We start from the raw sequence: 25,277 nt of genomic DNA on the forward strand, positions 1-25,277 counted from the left end.
CTGCACCACTTCTCGTATTATGTAGAATTATGACTGATTTTCAAATATATATCTGTATATTTTTGTATGACATGTATATTGGCACATTACATTGTTTGACCGATTTTCGCTTTGTGTATTCATTCTTCCGGGGGGATTATGGGTTGTTACTGTGATTTTTTGTGAATGCATTGGTGTGTATGTTATAATATGCGAGGGTGGGGGTGGGGGTGTTTGGTGTGTGTCCCCCTAACTTTTGCCTCCCCCATGTCGTAGGTGCAGTACTCACCGTTGTCTGCGGTGCCTACGTAGCTGTTGGTCGTAGAGGAGCAGAAGCACAAGTGCAGGGAGTATTTGGAGTTCCGGCTCCATTGTTTCCTCGTTCCTCGTGGGATATGTTCAGGTGAGCGTTTTCCCATTGAAATGGCTGTTTCCGCCGTGTTTTTATCCACGGTAAATCCGCCCTGGAAAATATGGCGGATTGGCGGTTGTAATACTGTGGGCGGTACATTGTCTTCCGCCTGTCTGTTGGCGGTGACCGCCGCGCTGCTTGTCTGTACCGCCGTGGCTGGCGAAGTGTTAAAGTGGCTGTCTTTGTTGGCGGTTTCCGCCAGGGTCATAATTCCCTTTTTTTGTCCACCGGCCTGTTTGCGGTATTTCCGCTGCTTTAACACCGTCCGCCAGGGTTGTAATGACCCCCATAGTATTTCTTTTGTTCTGTTGGAGGGGGGGCAATTAAATACATGTTTCTAGCTCTGCCATTCAAACTATCGTCGGCCCCTGTTGTGCTTCACCAGACTTTTGCAACCACTGAAAGAACACCTGAGAGTAAGGGGCATCAGACTGGTTATTTATGGGCCAATGACCTCTACAACTGAAGTGCAATTTGAACACAATAATTGTATTGCTTCAGGATCTGGGTTTTGTGATCAGTTAGATGTTAGAACTGGTCCTGAGTCATTCAATGACTTTTCTGGATTGTGTAACAGACTCAGTAGCAGTCAATCTAAGTCTTGCAGTGAAAAAAAACAATTGGATTCAATAAAGGTTCAAGTAGGCAACCTGGAGAGACAATATGTAAAGGCCAAGATTGTAGGGCTTCTGTCATCATCTATTCAAGCCATTTTTACTGGTCTCCTCCACTGCATGACACTTCGGAGGCTAAAAGGTATCATCTCAGGAGAGCAGTGAACTATTTAGAGTAAGAAAGTCTCTTACAGGAAGCTGAGGCAGATATCTAGTGGTGGCGGAATCATACAGAAGCTTGGAGTAGAAGGGAAATATTTTCATGGGAGCAAGTTGGACAGAACCAGAATTAGATCTCCAAACAAACTGCTAAGAGCTTCTAAAAGGATCATTTACTATCAAGTCTTTGAGGTAGGACAGATGGTCCTGCTGTATTTTTCTGAAGATGGACAACATGTCTGCAGGGAGGTACATCATCCATCTTCATGCAACTCAAGTTTGTGTGTGCCCATCCTATCAATGGGGTTGCAGTGAAATACACAAACAAAAGTGATGGATGGAATGCTTTAATTAATCTCACCCACTTCTAATTGTTCAGGGCTGCATTTCAGTCTACATGTAAAGTAACTATATAAAATTAATTTACATTAATGGTTAACATAAAAATATTTTAATATTTATTTTTTAGTTAAATAAACTCTTTTCCACTCTACTTAAGATCTCCTAACTACTGCAGATTTTCCTTGTTATAAAGTAATGTAAAAAGGATGCAGAGATGGGAAGTGACCATTGTAGGATTGTGCCAGTGAAACCCAAGCAAGTTTTCAGGGTATGGATCAATACTGGATGATTGATAAAATCGGAAGCTGCTGAGAGTTCAAGCAGGAACAAGAGCAAGGTTTGTTTTTATTGTTGAAGAAGAGAATGTCATCAACAACTTGGATTATGACTATACCAGTCCTGCAGCGTGGTCTGATCCCATATTGATAGTCTTAAAATAGCCTATTCTTACTGATGTGCTCCTGGAGCTACATGACAACTGCGTCCTCAATGATTTTTCCAACAAATGGGAAGATGGGTCAAAGGACGGAAGCTGGCATTGTCAATTGTATCTAATATAGGCTTTTTCATCAGGAAGAGAATCTGCTCGGTCTTGAGCTTGTCCATGATGGTGCCCTAGGTTAGCAAGATGTTGACAATGAGGATAAGAATTGTGGGAGCTTCTCCTTTTGGTGACTTGATGGAGGAAAGGAGCACGTCATCTTTGTGGGCTGTGGCTTTGAGTCAGTTCAGAATGTCTGAAAGGTCTGTGTGGGAGACTGTGTTGAAAGATTACTGAGGAGTGTGGCGGCTGGGTATAGAGGCGGGGTGGATGACAATGATCAACTGGTGATGCTATAACTTATTTTGTAGACTTTCTTCAAAAGAAACTGTTGATAGTGTTGTATCTGTCGGCTGATAGAGGTATAGCAGTTCTGGAACAGGATGGGCACACTATATGAGGTTTTAAAGAGTGCTTTGCCTTAGACATGTAAAATTAACAAAGTTAAATTGTCGAAGAAATAATTTAAAAAGCAATTTAAAAAGTCTAAGAAGTTATTCCTATATGATTATTAAAGCAAACAAAAACAGAATAGCCACGCTACAGAAGCCTTGGTAAGCTTGTGCAATGGTTAATGGTTTATACTTTTTGTAGGATATGCCAGAAAAAATAAAAGAAAATGAAAAAATAACAATTACTTATGCCGTACACTATGACTGCTTATCCCGGAGAAGTTGCATCTCTGAAAAAGGTGGGAATGAAAAAAAAGAACGTGATGCTCAACAACGTGAAAGCAGTATGGGTCTGAAGTGTGCTTGGCAGTACTGCTTGTAAAGCTAAAAGATCTACTTTAATGTGTATTTTGATTGTGGCTGACATGCAAACGTCTAAACCATGTTGATGTTAATGTAAAATAGAGGTTCTATCTGTAGCCCTTGGTAGTTCATTGATGCAGGTTAAACAAAGTTCTTTATGTAAGAGTGTGTGCTAAAAATGGAGTAAGTTCTGCGCCAGTGATACAAAATGTAGCGACTTAAAGTCAGCTGGAGAAAGTGAGGAATGATGTCTGTAAACAGTGGGAATACATGCTGCATGCCATCACTGCACATTTGGTACAGTGGGTGCAATGCTTAGGACTTCAAAAGTGTGGAAATCATCAGGGATGTACGTAATCTCGTAAATTTAAGCAAAATAAAGTGTAATTGACATTTTACAACTATGTTTCTATTTTCCTTTATCCATCTCTCTAATTCCTTACTCCTATCTCCATTTTGGTCTTTCTCTTCCACACACTCTCTCACACCATACATGCTAACAGACCTGATTCAGTTGAGATGCTCTCGATTTTTAAGCCACAAATGGCTTTATTTTAACTCTCGCTGGTCTGCAATTACCTCTGCTTCAATACAAATCAATGTGGAACATATATATCCCTCAATTTCTTTTCAAAATCTCCCATATTCTAAAATGTTGGCATGTATGTCTCACACCTATACAGATGCTCTGTCTCTCTCTTTCTGTCTCGCCCTAACATTGTTTGTCAAAAAAACTTTTAATTCTGGTTTACCAATTTGTTTTAAAAACAACTATGTGGAAAAAAAAACATGGGCAAAGCCAATAGGTCAAGCTTTCATTGTAATATCATAACTCATGAAAACAAAGGTATAACCCCTCCCCTAGATGGGCGAGAGACCATCTCCCCCCTCCCAACCATTCATGAATGTCCCAGGCTCCACCCTTTCCTGTGACACAATCGAGGGGAGACACTGCTGGAGTATAAACAGCTGAAGTTTATTAACTTCTACGTTACAGACATAAACAAGCAATTCTGTCATCAAGTTCCATGCATAACATTAGGTTTTTTTCTGCATCCTTCCAGTTACACTGTGTTCGCTTGTTACGTTACTAGTCGCCATTGTTCCTGAAAAAGCCTTTTTTCATGAGGGCCCTTAGTCAATGTTTCTGCGGCTAGGATTCCCTTACTACCAAGTCGAAGAGGGAGGCCCCCTGGCCTCGACCAGGCTGCAAGTGCTGCCCCCCCCCCCCCTGCCCCCCCCCCCCTGCTCCTAACCCTTGTCAGCCCTTGTCTGCTCCCTTGTGTGCCTGCTGTGAGGCATCCCAAGGACACAACCTGAGCAACCCTTGTAGGCTAAAGTGCTATCCGTCTGGCTGTGTTTTACAGCCCCATGCCTAGCCCCAATAATGCAGCTGCCATGCCTGGTCTTATGGTGTGGGTCAAATGTTGGCAGTCGCTTGAATTCTAGTGTGCCATCCAACACCCTTTCTTAAGCGCTGTGATGCCAGTTTCCTTTACACCTGATTGGCCGGTTTGAAGCACGCAGGCCAATCGGTGTGGCTCTCTGTGGGCCTCCTGTGGCCATCTGGTCACAACCCTGTGCAGTATTTGTTGAGGGCCCGAAACTGGTCCACTACCCTGACTGGCCCATCAGCTGTACGAATGCTAGTTCATACATGCCAATAAACCCAATTTAGACAGGAGACTCATGATTTTTTTAAAGACAAAAACGGCTCCATTTTAGCTGTCTCGTGTCTGAAATTGTATCTGCAGCAATAGAACTCAATGAAGAAACCACATTCTACTCAATTTCGTTTTTTAAAATCTCCCACGTTCCTGTTATAAAATGTTGACATGTATACTAGTTCCATTTATATTAGAGCTGGATCTACAGGCGTTGCCAATGCTGTAACAATAGCCTGGCGGTGTCTTCAGATTAGATCTATAAACAAACACAGTATTTTAAACATAGCTTTAGTCAAGTACCGGCTCCTTGCCCTTTATAGAAATTAAAAACATGAACAAATGGCCAGTATTTGTCTCTAAGAAAGATGGCAACCCTGGCTGAGAGAAGAAAAGCGCGTTTGTTTGCCAGCACGCCTGACGCCGAAAGGCTGCACCGGGTTTTGAAATTTGACACCAGAAGGTCTGCGTCTGGGCAGCTCCCGTCCACAACAGAAAGGAAAACTGAAACTACCCTGGTCTGGCCAAACTTGCGCCGGCCAATGAGAGAAGAGCGTTAGACGCGGTCATGTGAGGATACTGCTAGTCATGTGAGGAGGAAATCGGCAGGCGCTAAAGGGAGCGCCGCTGAGGAGACCGTTCTTTTCATTGACTGTATTTCGTTGCTGGTCGGTCCTTTTCTTGCGTTGCGAGGGCCCGGGAGAAACAGTCGAGTGCTTACCCAGGACTTCAGCCAGCAGCAGTTCTTGGAAGGAGGTGTGGTCACAGTGTGGTCAGCAGTAGGCATGAAGGGGTTCTGCTTCTCGGCGCTAGCCCTGCTTCTTTCGCTCCTTGAGCTGGGAGATGCAGGTGAGTAAAATTTGGTCTAATGCCCGACTTAAGGTTATTGTGGAACCAGCGTGGCTCCGTAGATGGGACTAGTCCATGGATGACACTTTTGAGCCATTCACCCACTTATTTATTAGTTTCAATTTTAACACAAAATATGTTTAGCTCAAATGGATAAAAAGTTACTAAAAATGTACCGCTGAGTGTTGCCGCACTTTGGAAGGTCCTTCACAAAGGTTAGCTTGTCACCTTTCTGTTGCATAGTTCTGTTTTTGGTGGTTAAACTTGTGCTAAGGAGGTGAGGTATTTGCCCAGACAGTATTGACAATGTCTAAAAATTAAAGAATAATATAAGGGATAAAGTACCAAGGAGTTCCTTAACCAATAGAGGAACAAAATCGAGTGCCTTTATAAGGTTATTGAACGCAGGGGTGATTTGCAATATCCTCATCATGTATGCCAGGTGGTACGTTATTCCATAAAATGCATAGTCACGCCTTCACCTGTCCCACAAACCACTTAAATCCTTGGTGCATAGCTCTTTCATATGAAAGAGAAAGCATGTTTGCAAACATCAAGAATGGAAATAAAACCTCTGGTGCTAAATTAAACACATCAAAAATGGTTAAATATTTGTTGCAAAATTATATTAAAGACAGATCAGTACAAGACAATTAAAAAAAAAAAAAAGCTGCAGTATTTCAGAATGTGTGAAAACATGCAGAAAGATTCTCACTCTTCTACAATTATCTAAGGAGTGCAAAAATAAACGTGGTCTTTCTGACTTTCACTGTAGACTGGAAAAATAGAACAGATAAAAGAAAAAGAATGCTTTGGTTTTGTTACTTTAAACAGCTGCTTTAATTATGCTCTGTGAACTGACCTGCCTTTCACCTGGGCTGCTGGTTCTGCCAGCAGGCATTGCAATGTCACAACTTGACTTTAGTAACTTGTAACAGTTGAGATCTGGCGTTTTTTTAATTTTTATATATAATTGGCAACTGGGTGCCTCACAAGTGTCCGATTATAAAGAAAAAAGATTTGGGCGTTTGTGGAATCCCACGTACTATATATAACTTTAGTAAAACCAAAGGCCTTGGCTAGACCTAAAAATATTATGCAATACATTAGGCCTATGCTAAGAATGTGTCAACCAAGAGATTGTGTAAAATGGCGAGAGCGAGGGTATTTTATCTGCAGTGGGCCGCCAGAGGTTTTGATGAAAGAAATGTAATGTAACTACATTTTGCAGCTTTATTATTGTTAACTAATAGTAACTACTAATGTTCACCTAAATGGCTTGGTAGTATGAGTGGCTGTTCGTTGGTGCTAACAAGCATCAAATTTTATTATAAACCTTTTTATAACTACCTGTCTACGTTCTCATGATGTTTTTGTTTTTTAAGGCTAAGGTATTTAAGGAAAAGGCAATAAAAAGGATTGGGGCATAAGGCAAAACTGCACACTGCTGCCAGTACCATTTTGTTTTCTTTCCTAAATTTGTTTTGAGAATACAAAGTTGATTTATAGAGAGTTGGTATTTGCAAGGGTAATAAGAAATCAATGAGTCCTTATAGGATGAGGTTGGACTTTGAGGTCCTGTTGGGTTAAGTTTAGAAATGTGTTTTTTTTTCTTGAAAGAACAGCAGAGCAGAAAGAAGGAAAATGCCCAAGAGTTGAATATTTCATGCGACTTTTCCTTAAATATTAATGGTAATTTTACCAAGATAAAAATCAGAAGACCAGGCTTTTGAAGTCCTTAATAGAACACGTACACTTGACAAGTGCTTTAAAATTGCCACAGACCTAAGAAACTCAATCCGACTTTATTCAAACAGTTCTGATGGTCTTTGTTAGAGAGCACACTCTCAACATCATTTGCTCTTTTTGCTATTCACTTGGCACTGAACCGTCATTTAAATGTACAGACTGCTCTGTTTTAGTGATAAATATTGAAAACTGGACCCCTCAACCACCTCAAACAGGTGCAGAGAAGCGATTCAAAAAGCATATATAAACCCAAGTAGGCTATAGGCTTTTCAAAATGGAATCACTTTGTCTCTTCAGAACTTTAGGAAGTCTATTTGATGAGTGGGGAGTTCCAGAGAAAGGACCCTTGCATGTTACCTTTGTAAGGTTTTCCAAAGTGCATTCTTTGGCCATTTACATAGACCATTGATTCCAACAGATTTATTGTGTTCCGGCATGCACTGACATCTGTAGGTTGGGACCAGATGGGTCCTGTGCCCGAAATCCATTTTTTTTTTACCCCACTTCGATAGTTGTTCAGTGATGCCCTGTGCCCTGCAGAGATACAGTAAAAATATCTGACACATCTCTTTGCCATGCACATTATATCAAAGTGATTTTAGTTGTAAAGTAACTACTGCTTCAGAGTGTTCAAGAGCCCAAATTGAGTAAAAAAAATTAAATATGACTTTGTATATGTATGTATATATCTATAGTGTGTATATAGACAAGGGTTACTGGAATTATGCGGCAACGGAGTACCAAATTACGCATCAGGGTTCACAAAATTATGGTGCAAGAAAAGGTAAATTATATAGCATACTGTGGCACATTCTTTGATTCTAGTAGTTTAGAATACATTTAAAGGGGCTTTCAGCCAGCCTTTGTCGTTGATTAATCTGTTTCTGTGCCATTCACCTTTTTCTTCTGCCCATTACAGCATACAACACTGCGCAGTTAGCCCATTTCAGCTATTGGCCAACTTCACTGCGACTGATGGCATTGTGCTCTTTCACAAGGAGCACATCCCCACATAAGCCCTCATTATGAACTCCGTGGGAAAACCCGCCGAGTTCGGCGCTGGTGGTCAACAAAAGACCGCCAACGCGCAGAAGACCCCGCCGGCCACATTATGTACGTTCAGCTGGGCCGGCGTGCGGAAACAGTGTTTCTGCCAGCCAGCCCAGCTGAATGCAGGGCCTGTACATTGACGCCGGCTCCACATGGAGCCAGCGGCAATGTAGAAGTGTGGCGGATGCAGCAGCACCCGTCGCGCATGTCACTGCCCGTAAATCAGGCAGTGACATGCGTGAGGAGGCTGTGCACGGGGGGCCCGAGACACCCATTCCGCCAGCCTTTCCCTGGCAGGGTAAACCGCCAGGGAAAGGCTGGTGAAACCAGGAACATTATCTGGCGGGCAGCGCTGATTTCAGCGTTGCCCCGTCGGATATGTAACTCTGCCATCGCCAGGCTGCCTGGCGGCAGAAGCCTGGCGGTGGCGGAGTTACACAAGTGGTGGTTCTGCCACGAATATTATGGCGGTATGGGCCGCCAATTACCACCACCGCCGGCATGACGGCACAAACCTCCATGTTCATAATGAGGGCCTTAAAGTAGTTCCCTTTAGTACCAGAGACTACTAAAGCAGTGTGTGCTTTCTGAGAATAGTTTTCCTTATAACCAGTGTTTTCTTTTTAGATTTCACCTGGACAGCGTGTGTTGTTGTCTCTGCAAGGCTTTTGTTTACATACTGTGGGCTTACAGCCCACCCATAGCTTACGATTTGTTAGCTTCAGCTCTTGTTTGTCACTGCATGTAGGCATTATGTCCTCTTCTTGTGTTTGGCCCTCCACTGGAGCATGGGCCAAGTACTTGTGTCCATCGACTTCTCCCGTTTTTGGAGCTACTTTTTTCTTTGTGTTCAAGAACTCCATATGAGTGCTTGTGTTTGCAATCAGTCTCCCACATCCCCAGCTTCTACTCTCTCCCACCAGGTTCCCTTCCAGGTTGCTTTTTTTCATTCCTAAGACCCTACCCTGTACTCTACGCAACTGCACTCTGCGCCTCTGCAGTATGTACCATTCTACACTATGCCATTGCACGCTACACCACTCTGCTCTTCTCTGTACCACTCTACACTGTGCTACTCTATTCTGAACCACTCTATGCCACTGTACTTAACACCATTCTACCCTAGTCTGTACCACTCTACTCTGCGCCACTGAACTCTGCTTTGCATGACTCAATGTCACTGCACTCTATGCCACTGCTATTTATTCCACCACACTTTGACACTCTACTCTAGCCCACCGCACTCTACAACACTGCATTCTAAGGCACTCTACTCTACTCTGTTCGACTGCACTCTGTGCCGTGCACTCCGCATCACTCTATGACATGGCAGTCTATGCCACCCTCCATTGCACCTCTGCAACCTACGCCACCCTACTCTACTCCACCCTATTCTACTCTGCACCACTGCACTCTACGCTTCTCTGATCTATGCTTCTGCATTCTATTAGGCACCCTTCAATGCCACTGTATTCTACTTTTCACCACTGTACTCTACTCCGCCACACTCTAGGCCAGTGCAATCTAGCCAGTGCACCATATGTCACTCTTCTCTGCACAACTGCTCTGTCTGCCACTGCACTGTACACCACTGCCCTCTACGCCACGCCACTCTACTCTACACCACTACCCTCAACGCCACTCTGCTCTCCACCACGCTACTCATCTACAGTGTTTAGGACTGGGTCCCTGGCATCCAGTAATGACTTATTGGGGGTGGGGGTATCCTGGATTCCAACAATGATTTTCTGGGTGTCCCCTGGTTCCAATATTGCTAAAGGGGGTTCCACAGAAGTCAAAAGTTTGAAAACCACTGTTCTATGCTTCACCACTCCATTCCATTGCACTCTACTCTGCACAGTGATACTGTACCCTACTGCATTCTACACCACTCTACGCCACTGCACTCTACTCCACTGCGCTGAACTCTACGCCACTATACTCTGCACCACTGTTCTCTGTGCCACTGTACTCTACCCTACTCAACTCTACACCATTCTATGCCACTGCACTCTACCCCGGTGACTGTACGCAACTGCACCCTGTGCCACTGCACTCTACATCACTGCTCTGAGCCACTGCACTCTACATCAATCCACTCTACTTACTCTACATCACTTCCCTGTACCACTGTATACCGCTCAAATCTATGCCACTCTATTCTACACCACTTTACTCTACACCACTCCACACAATGCCACTGTACTGTATGCCACTTTACTCTGCACCACTGTACTCTACACCAATTCATCCTACTTTGCTTCAATCTACGTCACTCTTACTCTGCTACACGCCACTCCACTCTACCCCAATCCTCTATGCCTTTCTACTCACCTACTCCATGCCAATCCACTCTACTGTGCTCTTTACCACTCTACATCACTCCAGTCCATTCTACACCACTCTTCTCTAAGCCACTTCACTCTATGCCACTCCAGTCCATTCTACTCCACTCTTCTCTAAGCCACTTCACTCTATGCCACTCCAGTCCATTCTACACCACTCTTCTCTAAGCCACTTCACTCTATGCCACTCCAGTCCATTCTACACCACTCTTCTCTAAGCCACTTCACTCTATGCCACTCCAGTCCATTCTACACCACTCTTCTCTAAGCCACTTCACTCTATGCCACTCCAGTCCATTCTACACCACTCTTCTCTAAGCCACTTCACTCTATGCCACTCCAGTCCATTCTACACCACTCTTCTCTAAGCCACTTCACTCTATGCCACTCCAGTCCATTCTACTCCTCCACTGTACTCCATACTGCAGTACAATGTGGCTAAAAGACATTGGCAAAGCCAATAGCTCTTACATAGGCAAACCCTGTTTGCTTTGCCAGTTCTTGTTTTATGTCCACAAGGGTCTCGCAGCTTCCCCACAATGATATTTTGCAAAACCAAGACAAATAAACAAGCATTGAAAAAAGCTAGTAAGCTTTCCCAAAGCTTGTTTTAACTGTAGCACATTTGCCTTGGAAGTCAACAAACTGTGGAGCAGGCCTTCTTCTTTGGGCACTAATTTGTGGCAAGATCAGAAGCGTCGTCCGCTGATGAACCACTGTCTGAAAACAGAGTCGTTTGGCAGTCAGCTTGCACCGATATCCTTCTTATTGGGTAGATGAAGGCCAGTGTGATGATTAAACGTTAAACATGCTAGTGTAAAAAAAAAAAAAAAAAAAAAAACATCTTTTTTGTGACGTACAATATGTTTTTATTTTTGTAAAGGAAGAAAGCATCATGCTGCGTACTTTTCTTTTAGTAATCTCCATTTTGATGTCACCTGATACGGCTGGCACACCTGAAGTATTATGCACTTTATCTGTACATACATCCGCCCCTCCCCAAAGCATTTGTTCATTGTGATAATTAAAAAAAAAACGTTTAGATATCTGCTGTGAACGCTATCATGCCCCACTGCAGTGGTTTTGCTTGTTTAGATGATTTAACATTTGATATAATGTTTGTGAGACTAAGGCATCATTTGGTGGGGGGTATGACTACATTATTTTGTGTAATGATGAGGGGGCTCTGTAGGACCCCTGACTTAATTGGATATGATGTACGTCATTTATGTCGCACTGCTGCTTACTTTCAGGAGTTAATAATGTATATTTTAATTGAGTTTCTACTACTTCCCCACTTTGCCAAGTTTCATTTCGCAAGAAGGGGAAGTGTGCTCCCTGAAGCGGATCTCGTTTGTGCTTACCCAGCGCTCTCTGTCATGTGATCTAGGGGCACAGTCCATGCTTGCAAAGCTCCTCTAAAGTTGTGTCTGCTGAGCTGGGCGAGAGGAATGTACTGAGCTTTCATTGTGAGTCAAATAGCAGCTGCCAAGAGTGAAACTCCTGATGCAACCACCCCTCAGACAGCACTTTGAAACAATGTGTCATTTTGTAAAAAAATACTAATAATAATTAAACAGCTTAAACTCTCTAGTAATCTACAATGCTTGTTTTGCGTCGCATGAATGGAGCTGCTGACCTTTCACAGCAGATAAAGGCAAGTGCGAGGCCTTCCTAAATTTCGGAGCAAAACGACAATTTTACCAATGAGTTTCCAAACAACTTTGTAACTGTACATACAGCCTCCCCTCCCCAAAGCCACAGCAAACACCTGTTTGACACACGTAGATAAAGGGGTATTCTAAATGTTGCCTTTCCCTGTCCATAAAAAACTACAAATCAAGCACCATTAATAACTAGTTATTAATTTACCTGAATGTAGCTCCAAACTACATTTTGAGGGCTGCTTGCGGTACTCCGAATGTAGGCATGTTTATCCACTTTAGTAAAGGTTGTTCACATTTTGCCTTTTTTGCTCCCTTGATTGTTGATCTCTCCCTTACTCTGCAGCCTCTACACCAGCCTGATGCTCTCGGTGTGGGTGTAAGGGATTGACTTTTCCAAACCGTTCACCCTTTTAATGTGATGAATGTATGTGAGCTGTCTGCTCCAGTGCAACAGTGTGCTACTTTTATAGAGAACTGGAGATAAATGTTTATCACTCTTCACTTCCCGTGTTCCTCCCGTTTTATTTCACAGTGACGCATAGATCAGTATATCAAAATATAAATTATGCAGTCAATTTAGATGTAACTTGACAGGTCTCAGGGGTAACTATTATTATGATGAATAAAACAAAGTATATGTTATACTGGTCTACAATTATAGTGCCATTGGCTATCAGGAATGTATTTTAACCCCTAGGCGCCGGAGTGTGTCATTGCATGTTTTTTGTTGACCTGGTCTTAAAAATGGAGCAACTAACATACCTGAGTCCATCTTAGAGGCACATTTAGACATCATAAGGTGTGCTTTTGTTCATACGAACTAAGGCGCACTCATGGAACTTTGTAACAACTCAGCTACAGGTAGTACTGTGTCCAGGTGGTTCTTCAAGTCCAGGATCCTAATAATGTTAATGGAGAAATATAAGTTGCAGGTCATGTGCCACAGGGGACTTTATGAGAAGGCACATTTTCTGATATTTATACACAAATGGGACTAACAACTCTCTTTGAGGATACCTAAGTCGCCTCAAGTAATTATATTACTGTCTTGACAACACTTAACTACATGTCCATATCTAGGTAGCCTCCAATCAGTATTGGGTGTCTGCCCACTTGCTAACACTCATTCAGTGCAAGACCAGGTTTCTGTTCGTGGTCAAGCAAACCTGAGACCTTAGCTGGTTTTTTTTTTTGCCCCCCCCCCCTCAGTTTTTCACTCCTACTGTGACATTCTCAACCCAGACGACAAAGTGGAAGTAATATTTTATTAATTTTTTTTAATTTTCTCCCCATAAAATCAAGCGGTTACAAAGTTCATCTTCATTCAGTTGTGGCTCCTTTGATCCTTCCTATCTTCTTGCCGACCACCCTTCGGTCAGCAAGCTAATCATTCAGTAACCTTGTGGGATCTCATCGGTCACAAGTTAGACTGTTCCATCTGGTAGCATTATAAATTGACAATGCTCATCAGTTTATTTCAATTTCAGCTATTCCCTTTCTCTTCTAAGAGAAGCACATATTTGAACTACGCCATGTATCAGGAGAATAGATGAGCATCCCTAAGATTGAGTTCGCCCTGAGGGATGTGTTAGAACAAGTTGAGTTTTGCTAAGCATGTATTTTTAACACCCAGAGCGCTTTGTTTGTGCTGGTGAGGAAGGAATAATTTCATGTTGTGCCGGGTCAGGTCCTAAGAGTACATGTTTAATAGATTGAGACATTGTCAGCCATGTCTAATGGAAGCATATACGGCTGAAACATTTGCTACTCCCAAGAGGTCTGCACAGGCACCAGCATCTCAGAAGCCCAGTGTGAGAGTCTGCACAAGTGTACACCTTTTCCAATACAGTACTCCGATATGGCAACAATTCAAAAACCTATGGTTTATTACCCCAAGGCATAATCCTGTGCTATGGTGACTTGTTCTGTTCCTCGTGACTAGATTAATCAACTGGAAGTCATTAGCAACTTGATAATGTTAAAAATGGACATAGCAAAGGCACATCACTGTTAACTTTGGTTCCTAAAGAAGACAATTCAGTGTTAACGATTGATAAAAAAAAAACATAGCATGCAATGGAGAGGTGGGGAGAAGACTATACTCTCAGGCATACATGAGACCAGAAAAAAATATTTTATTTGGTTTGTGTTTTTGGTATTTTCCAGGGAGTTGCACTGGCAGAGCTGATGAGTTTTGCATGTGGTAGCACTGGTGTTTGTGACATACTTTTGGGCTCTGATAACATTTAACTCTTTAACATTTGTTTTAAACTTGTAGAAAATCTGAAACCGTTCTTTTTAGCTGTATTTCAAGTTATCCAATGTAAACCAGTTTTGGCACCCAGCTGTAGATTTTTTCCATGTTATAGTACTCCATAAAAGGCATTAAAATGTACTACACTTCTGTTTTACTGAGTAATCATACCGAAGCAAATGGTTCGAACTTGCTAAAAGCCCATTGCCACGATTTAAGAGTTAAAATTGTTTTAGTACTTAAATCATGGCTATCGTAGCCTAATCATGGTCTATTACTCTTGCATTTTGAAGTTGCTGCAGTCATAGAGCCACCGTCTCTAGGCTCTTCCACATCCTGGTCCCAGCCTCACAGGACAAATGTGTGCCTTTCCTTGGGCACTTACTGTTCATCATTTGGAGGATGTGTGATCTTTGGTTGGGTGTCATTTTGTTGATGTTTATGTGATTTATCTGTACAATACTGAACACATTTTCTCCAGCTACCCGTCATCCTATACTACATAATGTTCAATGACGGAATGTTCTACATCCACAGCAAGGAATTTCCGCCTAATTAGACAAAAGGTCTTGCAGTACCGGGAGATTCAGTCTATGAAAGAGTTTTACTACAGGAGAAAGCTTCTCAGAGGACAGCAGGCACTGCCAGCGAACGAGCCTGTTGAGGCCTACATCAGGCAGCCGCTGGACCACTTCAACCGCCGAAACAATGCTACATATAACCAGGTGAGGCCGCCTTACTCCTTCTTGAGTTTTACAACCCACCCTTTCTTCTGTCCTCGTATCCTCACCTTAATGGTAATATGATGAACTGCCGGATATTGCAGATTGATGGTGGTGCTGTGTCGAGCCCTACAGTAGGTAGTGGCTTGTTTTCACTTCTGACAGGGCTAAGAGTCACATTCACAACCATATTTGTGCCTGCTTGTAGGACACAATGCTCACTACCAATATGCCCCTTGGCAGGAACTGAGTAATTCTTTCAGTGGGCGGCAACTACAGCCCTGGAATGTTGAAGGGTGCCTTATTAATTGAAGGTAATCTTTGTGGGAATAAAATATCTCAAAGGATACCTCGGTTGCATTAGACCCGACAGTTTTCTATGTGCTTTATGCCTGCTCTGATCAATTAAAGTTGTGATGCAATAAAAGTTACTAATTCCAGGGTGAAGAGACTAATAAAACAAGGTGGTAAAAGAGAATGGCAGACCCCTCCACAAGAAAAGACTTACCTGTTGTTTGCCAGCTGAAATGAAGCTTGCTTCATAGTTTCTTCTTAGGATGTGAAATTCCTATATATTTCTCTCTCAGTGCTCCTCACTATTCCCCCTATCTTTGTCTCTTTCTTTTTACCCATCTGTCCAAACTCGCCAAATTGTGTAACTTCTTTTTGGATTGTCTCTTACTCAGAGATACTGGATCAATGAGGAGTACTGGCAGCGCAAAGACGGACCTGTCTTCCTTTACATTGGCGGCGAGAGTTCACTGTCGCAGTTTGCAGTGATGGCTGGTAAGTTGTTGCAGCACGTTTACATAGAGCAGATGATGTGTTGGCACGCGGTCGTCAGTCAAAATGAAAATACTAAGAACTAATAGAATAGATGTGCAGCTTCCTCTCGTATTTGTGCTTTCATCTCCTGAGAACTACTTACTCCACACATGTTTACAAAAATACATGTTTCCCAAGCCTCTCAATTTGTGTGATGTCTTAGGCCTGAAAATGTGGTAAGAAGTTAGTAGATGGAGCATAGAGAGGAAATTACCTCAAAGCGTGGAGATCTGATGTTTGCTCCAGACCTTCATAAAGTGGTACCTGCTGTTCTGAAAAGAGAGGCCGTCCTATCATTATATAATATTAAACTAGGGCATTCAGCATGAGGGAGCCTGACACCCATGAATCCTAAGTACTTTTTGTAGATGAAGGGAGCAAAATGGATGCTTAGTCTAGCAGGAGCGTGGCAATGAGGTTGTAGTGCAGGACAGTTAAGCCTGGTTTTACATTTACATGGCCGTACCAAATATGATAACACTGTAAAAGTTAACAGTTGTGCTTGTTTTCTAACTCTTAGGGTGGAGGGAGAGGCTTTAAATGTATAGTAAGAAAATAGGGTTGCCCTCACAAACTGCATCTATGTGCAAACCCTTACTCACACAAGGTGATATGCTTTATCAATGGATCTTTCATTTCCCTCCCTAGATGAGCTACACTAAGCGTTTATTTATTTTTTCTCCCTTTTTAAAATGATCCCTACTAGATAAACACACATTTGCAATGCATTTGATGGAGTTAGAGCTATTGGCATTTTACATTCATAACTGGACTTTTCTTGCCATATAAATTGGTCAAACCATGCCTCATAATTTCTTCTTTTCCTGCCATATACAGGGAGTGCAGAATTATTAGGCAAGTTGTATTTTTGAGGATTAATTTTATTATTGAACAACAACCATGTTCTCAATGAACCCAAAGAACTCATCAATATCAAAGCTGAATATTTTTGGAAGTTGTTTTTAGTTTGTTTTTAGTTTTAGTTATGTTAGGGGGATATCTGTGTGTGCAGGTGACTATTACTGTGCATAATTATTAGGCAACTTAACAAAAAAAAATATATACCCATTTCAATTATTTATTATTACCAGTGAAACCAATATAACATCTCAACATTCACAAATATACATTTCTGACATTCAAAAACAAAACAAAAACAAATCAGTGACCAATATAGCCACCTTTCTTTGCAAGGACACTCAAAAGCCTGCCATCCATGGATTCTGTCAGTGTTTTGATCTGTTCACCATCAACATTGCGTGCAGCAGCAACCACAGCCTCCCAGACACTGTTCAGAGAGGTGTACTGTTTTCCCTCCTTGTAAATCTCACATTTGATGATGGACCACAGGTTCTCAATGGGGTTCAGATCAGGTGAACAAGGAGGCCATGTCATTAGATTTCCTTCTTTTATACCCTTTCTTGCCAGCCACGCTGTGGAGTACTTGGACGCATGTGATGGAGCATTGTCCTGCATGAAAATCAGGTTTTTCTTGAAGGATGCAGACTTCTTCCTGTACCACTGCTTGAAGAAGGTGTCTTCCAGGAACTGGCAGTAGGACTGGGAGTTGAGCTTGACTCCATCCTCAACCCGAAAAGGCCCCACAAGCTCATCTTTGATGATACCAGCCCAAACCAGTACTCCACCTCCACCTTGCTGGCGTCTGAGTCGGACTGGAGCTCTCTGCCCTTTACCAATCCAGCCACGGGCCCATCCATCTGGCCCATCAAGACTCACTCTCATTTCATCAGTCCATAAAACCTTAGAAAAATCAGTCTTGAGATATTTCTTGGCCCAGTCTTGACGTTTCAGCTTGTGTGTCTTGTTCAGTGGTGGTCCTCTTTCAGCCTTTCTTACCTTGGCCATGTCTCTGAGTATTGCACACCTTGTGCTTTTGGGCACTCCAGTGATGTTGCAGCTCTGAAATATGGCCAAACAAGTGGCAAGTGGCATCGTGGCAGCTGCACGCTTGACTTTTCTCAGTTCATGGGCAGTTATTTTGCGCCTTGGTTTTTCCACACGCTTCTTGCGACCCTGTTGACTATTTTGAATGAAACGCTTGATTGTTCGATGATCACGCTTCAGAAGCTTTGCAATTTTAAGAGTGCTGCATCCCTCTGCAAGATATCTCACTATTTTTGACTTTTCTGAGCCTGTCAAGTCCTTCTTTTGACCCATTTTGCCAAAGGAAAGGAAGTTGCCTAATAATTATGCACACCTGATATAGGGTGTTGATATCATTAGACCACACCCCTTCTCATTACAGAGATGCACATCACCTAATATGCTTAATTGGTAGTAGGCTTTCGAGCCTATACAGCTTGGAGTAAGACAACATGCATAAAGAGGATGATGTGGTCAAAATACTCATTTGCCTAATAATTCTGCACTCCCTGTAATTCCAGTGGTCCTACATATAACTAAAGCAGTTCAATTTACCTTCTTCCTCTGTCTGCAGTAAAAAATGAAAATGTTGCAGTTTAGCATCCTAATTTAAATCTGCCATGCTAATTCCAATAGAATACCACTTTCACCACCCCACCATCAGAGTTGCTGGCTGGCTATACAAATCCCCACAAAAAAACACAAGACTGCCACAAAGGAGAAATAAACTAGAGGGGTCACCCAAACATATGAAGAGAGTTTAAACAGTCCTAATGTAATAAGGATGTTAAATTGTTCTGAATTATGGTCATATTTGTCATAAGAAGAGACTATTAAAACATATACAATTATTACATAAACCTTTATCAGAAATACACTTTTAGCATTATATTGTAATGCTTCAAACAGCCCCTAAAGGGCACCATAACAAAAATATAATTTGTAAGAAACATGGTAATGTAACCATATTGTTAGTCCCTAGAGGGTATAACTCCATAAAAAAACAGACTTAAGTAATACACTGTAACCACATACTTAGCCCCTAGAGGGTGTTTTAGGGCTACCAGGTCTACTGCACCGATATTACAAACAGTGCCTTTAAAACACCTCTCCTAGCCCCTGAGAGCATAGTACATTACATATTTTCAAGGCAGCAGGCCTATAGCAATGATATTACAGATAATGCCCTTAAAACACAAGCTATTCCTAACAGTAAAACAAAAGTTCCACACACTGACCGGTGGAGGGGTTATTATTTTGGGGTCCCAGCTAAGCTAGTATGGGGACCCAAAGATGTCATAGAGAGAGAGTGTATTGTGCTAAACATTTTGGTGGTGGTCCTATTGTCCTAGGACCACCACAGGCTGAGTTATGGGCAAAAATGTTGTGAAAAAAGAATGCTTGCAACGCATTATGGATCGAGAGTTCCTGAGTGCAGTGAATATTGTAGTATTGTCTCTCCCGCTGTGCTGAGAGAGCTGCATTCTCTTTGAGGTTTTCTGTTTTAGGTAAAGCATATACCAATTTCAAGCTTTTTAAGGGGAGAGCCACAAGAAATGACTCTGATTAGCTAACTGTGAACAACATGACCAGCGCTTCTATACCGCTGATCGAGTTCACACTGTTGTGCCATTTCACGCAGTGAGAGCCATGGCTGCCATGTAGCACGAAGGGGAGTGACAAAAAAAATAGTTGGCCCACGCAGAAGTATACCGTCAATCGTGCAAAAGTCCATGTAACATAGGCAGCCTGCAAAGCGTGACAAAACAGCCTCAAGGCAGGACAAATGTAAAGCAATTACCAATTACATCACATGAGTTTTGAAAGACAGGCCCACGAACATGTGAAAGTGATGGGCATGAGGTTGGCATGGTTAAAAGCCAACAATACTTTCAACAGGTCAAAGCGCTTGTGCACTCGACCCAAAACTGTGTAGTGGTGGATGATAAATTGTATTTGGCCCTAATGTACACAAGATAAAAAAACATCTTTTATGGCTATAATGACTCTATTTTGCTCTCAATTTACCTCAGTTGTCAACAGGTTTTTGCCTCTAAACTGTGCTACCACTGGTCACCAGGCTTCATCAGGATGACACAGGCTTATGTCCTAGAAAACGTTCCCCCTCCTAAAGGGTTTTCTTTGTACAACATTGCTTGGTGCCAGTGAGTTTAGGATCATCAACTGAATAAACCTCTGAAGTAGAGAATCTCAGCTTAGTGACAGGGTAAGAGCCTTCTAGAGAATGACGCTGTCATATTGGAGCCTTCGTTTTGGGAACATTCAGTCTGCTCTATTTAATAAAGATGAATATTTCTGGTACATGACTTGGTGTTGTTAGTATGCGGCCTTTCCATGTAGACGAAGACGTAGCAAATGAGAATACAGTACTTGAAAAAGTAAAAGTAGAGAAAAGCCTAGTTTTACAGCAGAAGGCAAAACCAAAACAATGCACACCCCTACTGAGAAACAAGATTGAACTAGCAGGAAAACACTTAGGCTGTCATGGTGTGAGCTGCTGCAAAGGAGTGCACCATCGATTTTATTAATTACACAGGCAAGCCTCGGCTCACAGATCACATGGGCTATGCAGACATGTATAGGAAGCTGCAACCCTCTGACGTCCGCATAGTCTCCCGACTACAGAGAATGAGGGATGTCCACCATGCAGGGGTTTCCTGGACAGCTGTCAGAAAGCCATGTATCCCCCAAGGATGGTGTCTGGAGAAAATGGTGCTGGGGGCGGGATAGGTTAACCCTTCCAATGAGCACCATAGAAATAACGGGCAAGCAGTAGCGTTTCATGTCCCCCGGCAGCAGACTGCGTGTGTGTTTAATAGGGGGAAGACTGGCAGGCTTGAGGCCCGAGCTGCGAGTAAATGGGAGCCAAGTGAGCCCGCCAGAGGAAAAAAGGCTGCCACAGCGCTGTGCTGAAGGAGCTGGGAGAGCCCAGCACTAACACAACTGTGGCATTAAGCGGAAGTCAGAGGAAGGACTCCTTTTTGTTAATCTATTTTAAGCTGCAGAATACTGTGTCACCCTCAACCCAGATAACATAACAGGCATGGAACCCTTGTAGATGGAACTGCATTCTCTGTAATAAAAATAGAAAGAAAAGCTTAGATGTGCTGAAACACAAACTGGTAAATTATATATAGTGAATTTATAGGGAACGGGCACACTTTCATATTTACTACTCTTCCACTGACATTTTTTCTTCTCTGTCTCCTACTGAAATAGTAACATAGCACATATATACAAGTAACAGTACGAACTACAAATATTTAATAAATGTATTATAATATAGATCTGATGTTAGGAATTAAATTCTGTTTGAGTGACTCAGAAAGAACACTACCCAAAGCAATGACAAGAGCAGACAAATTTTAAAAAGGCTAAATGTTACAGGTATTTTTTCAAAATGAAGCAGTCGGCCTCTTTATTCATTGACACACGTGATAAATAGATTCTTGCATTTAACAAAGGTGTACTTCATCTAGCTGTAGCGATTCCTAACTGATAACTTCGGAAGGTAATATCTGCTCGTCTTTTTCAGGGGAGCACGCAGAGCTGGCACAGAAACATGGCGCGCTGCTGGTGGCCCTGGAGCATCGGTTCTATGGTACCAGCGTCAACCCAGATGGACTGGTGCTCGACAACCTTCGATTCCTTTCAAGCCAGCAGGCGTGAGTATAGCGAAATCTCATTCCTATTCGCATAATCTGATAGAGGTGCTTGCAATCGGATCGCGTGGGCTTTTGCATGCCCAGACAAGCGTCATGTTTATCGTTCTGCTGACGCGATTCAGTGGTCTGAAAATTAGAGTAGTTGGGGAAATTGATACTTTCATGACTTTGGATCTTCAGAAAGCTTTCTTTGTGCTTGACGGAGCACAGCATGCAGTTTCAAATTATGGCTCGATGGACGGATTCTTTGAAAAGCTTGACACTTTAAAAATAGAATAGAAATTGTACATACATTTCACCATCCATACTGAGTTCTTTTAAAAATTAATTTTGTGCACAAGATGGAAAATACTTTTCCGCAAAACTCTGAAGACTTTGGGCAGTCATAATGAAATTCTTGCAATATTCCTTTTACAAGGTAGAACACATAGTTCTTCACATTAGAAAAAATGACACAGATCAATGTCTGGACTATTTGTCTTTAGAGTGGAACACATAAAAAAAATAGGGCTCTCTCCCAAATCACTGATGTCATGTCAGGGTCCGTACTGGAAGGGTTCCTTTAATTATTCTAAAGATTCTTGGAGATCCCATACTTGTTTGTTCCAGCCATGCCTCCTGTTCCCCATGTGTACTTGACACCTAAATTCTGGACACTGGCCGATCATTCAGTAATTGAAACCGTAAACAACCCGATCCGGTGAGTCAAGAGAAGGAGCAGTTGCACTTTGAAAAATCAGGTAGTCATGCTGAAAGGGCTGAAAATCAACATTCAATGTTCGTAGTTAAATGATGGCTCTACATCTTGAGTGAAATCAGGATACTGAACGGCAAGGAATTCAAAAACAAATTTGTCTGCCTAACCTGCCCAGATGTGGAAATAAAAATAGTGCTAGGTCCAGTTTTCATGGATTTGTTTTCTCAGGAGGCAAGGAAAGGCATAAGTAAGCCACCGTGAACCATCCAAGAGGGAGATGTTGCTTTGGGAGCAATGATCCTTATGTAGCCTTGAAGCTTGGCATTAGGCACTGTGTATGAGCTTGGCAATCCTGTGGCCATGAAGATAATCCTTTGCCTTTTTTGGCCCTCCTGCAGTCTGTTTGTTGCCTGATAAGTGGAGCAGAAGAAGACCAATGATTTTTGGTTAAAGGTTACCAGGATTAGGCTATCAAGAACACCAGAAAGAATATGTTCGATGGCATGTGTGGCTGTAGGTACACATGCCTTGCATACTTCTGCCATCTAGTGTTCGGTCCAGACGCATACAAGTTGTTTTTCTTCAAAGAAGTCCGAGTCAGAAGGTAAAAAGACCCCTTCTTTCGATTATACTGCGTAGGGACATCAACTCCATTGTTTTGTTTTCTTTCTGCCTTCGGGTTCGGACGTGTTCTTCAGTGCTGTGGTCCGAGATTGCTTCGGGCCCCCTTTAAAACAATTATAACTTTATATTCATCGTCATTGTTTTTGATTGCGTTACATTCATATACTATACTCGGGACGCTACATACAGTTCGACGGATCGATGTTGTTAGTCCACGGCCTTCGGGCCTCGCCCGATTGGGCCTCTTATTTTTCGACACTTTGGTATTTAATTGAAATGTGCTGCTGATGGAACGGACACCTTTTTGTTTTTGCCATAAGTGTCACACCAAGTACCCCCACACAGATCTCCACTCTGTGTGTAATCTTTGTTTATCACCGGATCACAAAGAAGAGGACTGTGAGGCCTGTTGATCGTTTTGGTCAAAGAAGACGCTACGAGATCATCGGGCACGTCAAAAAGAAATGCAGCAAAAAGACATTGAAGACACACCGGAATATCTTCGGTATCCAAGACATCAAGCCGCAGGAAGACTTCCACAAGGCTACTGCGTCGGAAGAGGAAGCCTTATCAATTTCGGAATCGCGATCTGAGTCAAAGGCTGAAGATGGCATGCAGTCACAACAGTTACCATCAGTGCAGCACGCAGTGAGTACAAAGCCCTATATACCAAAGCAACATTTTGCTTCAACAGACACCAAGACTATTGGGCCACCACTGCCAGCAGGCCATGGTAGGCACCGAATAGTTGCCAAGGATGCCCTGCCTTCCGGCTTGGCACCAAAGGCCAAGCCTAGAGACCCCTCACATAAAACGGCCTCGAAGGTTTCGGCACCGACCCAAGCTAGGCTTTCTTCAGCTCCGACAACATCGGCGTTGAGTTTTTCATCATTGAAGGCGAAACATACTTCGGTACCGAAAATGTCCACATTCAGATCTAAACAATCTGTTTTGGCTCAGGAGCCTATTTTACAGACTATGGCAGAACAGCTCAATCTAAGACAAAAGACTATTCATATTCAGCCAAATACTGGTCGTTATTTATAGCAAAATGTGACCATCCATAGACACAGACTTCAGTTGAGGAGGCTATTCATGTACAACCACCTCCACAGAAGAAAAGGAAGAAGAACATTGCCAACAGTCCAATACCTCCACCTTTGCCACCATCTCCTCCTCCTTCACCACAGTATTCACACTCTGAGGCAGAGGATCTAATGCATCACACTCCATTAGGGTCACCACACTCCTATGTAGAAGATCAATGGAGGGATACACAACAGCCACCATTGGGTCCCTGGGACATATGATGTTGCCCCACCTGGGGACACAGATCCTGATTTGTATCCAGCAAAACCATCTTCACCAGATGACACTACGGCCCTCATTCTGACCTTGGAGGTCGGCGGAGAGGCGGCGGTCGGACCGCGAACAGACCAGCGGTCAAAAAAATGGCATTCTGACCGCGGCGATCACCGCCGCGATCGACTGCCACTTCCCCACTCCGACCGCCACGGCGGTCATGACCGCCGGGCTGGAGTTTGCGCACTCTGGCCCGGCGGTCGTCCCAAGACCGCCAACGGTATCATGACCCTGCTTACCGCCGCGGTTTCTGGCGGTCGGGAACCGCCATGCGAACCATGGCGGTAGGCACTATCGGCGCCAGGGAATTCCTTCCCTGGCACTAATAGGGGTCTCCCCCACCCCCCACTACCCCCCACGAGTCCTCCCCCCACACCCTCCACCCCCCTGCCACCACCCAGAGGTGGTACAAACCCCCTCCCCACCCCCACCCCCGACATGCACATACATGCACCCCGACATGCACACACCCCCTACACACACACATACACAACGGGGACACATACCTGCACACATATATGCAGACATGCGCACCCGCCGAACTGCACACATTACCCATAGACACAGCAGCACCCCCCGCCCGCATACACGCACTCACACACCCCCTCTACACACTCACACGCACACCCCCATGCACGCACACATCACACAACACCCCCCCACCCCCTCCCCTAACGGACGATCAACTTACCTTGTGCGTTGGTCCTCCGGGAGGTGACGGGAGCCATGGGGAGGTGACCGCCAACAGAACACCGCCAACAGAAGACCACCACACAGATATGTGGGTCGTAATTCTGTGGGCGGTGTTCTGCTGGCGTGGCGGTGGAGGTTGACCAGTCTCCACTTTCCCGCCGACCGCCAGTGTGGCTGCTGGCGGTTTCCCGGCGGAACGCTCCCAGCGGTCGGAATACGCACAGCAGCATACCGCCGCGGTCGGCGGTCTTCACCGCGGCGGTAACTTGGCGGTCTTGCGAAAAGACCGCCAAGGTCAGAATGAGGGCCTACATCTTTTAATGAGGTGATAGCTAGGGCAGCTGCATACCATCGGGTTCCATTGCGTAAGGATCTTATAGAAGTTGATTTTCTTAAAAGAGCTA

At 43.4% G+C, this 25,277-nt stretch overlaps 1 protein-coding gene across 1 annotated transcript in view; it reads left to right on the forward strand.

The window, feature by feature from the left end:
- The first annotated feature begins 5,039 nt into the window (after nucleotides 1-5,039).
- PRSS16 (serine protease 16) overlaps nucleotides 5,040-25,277 on the forward strand; it is a 93,631-nt gene continuing 73,393 nt past the window's right edge. The window contains exons 1-4 of the mRNA XM_069207510.1: nucleotides 5,040-5,315; nucleotides 14,918-15,105; nucleotides 15,789-15,888; nucleotides 21,368-21,497. Coding sequence (XP_069063611.1) covers nucleotides 5,252-5,315; nucleotides 14,918-15,105; nucleotides 15,789-15,888; nucleotides 21,368-21,497 — 482 coding nt within the window. The 5' untranslated portion in view covers nucleotides 5,040-5,251. The remainder of the gene's footprint in view (nucleotides 5,316-14,917; nucleotides 15,106-15,788; nucleotides 15,889-21,367; nucleotides 21,498-25,277) is intronic.

This window comes from Pleurodeles waltl, chromosome 9 (genome assembly GCF_031143425.1).
Source record: "Pleurodeles waltl isolate 20211129_DDA chromosome 9, aPleWal1.hap1.20221129, whole genome shotgun sequence".
Lineage (NCBI taxonomy): Eukaryota > Metazoa > Chordata > Amphibia > Caudata > Salamandridae > Pleurodeles > Pleurodeles waltl.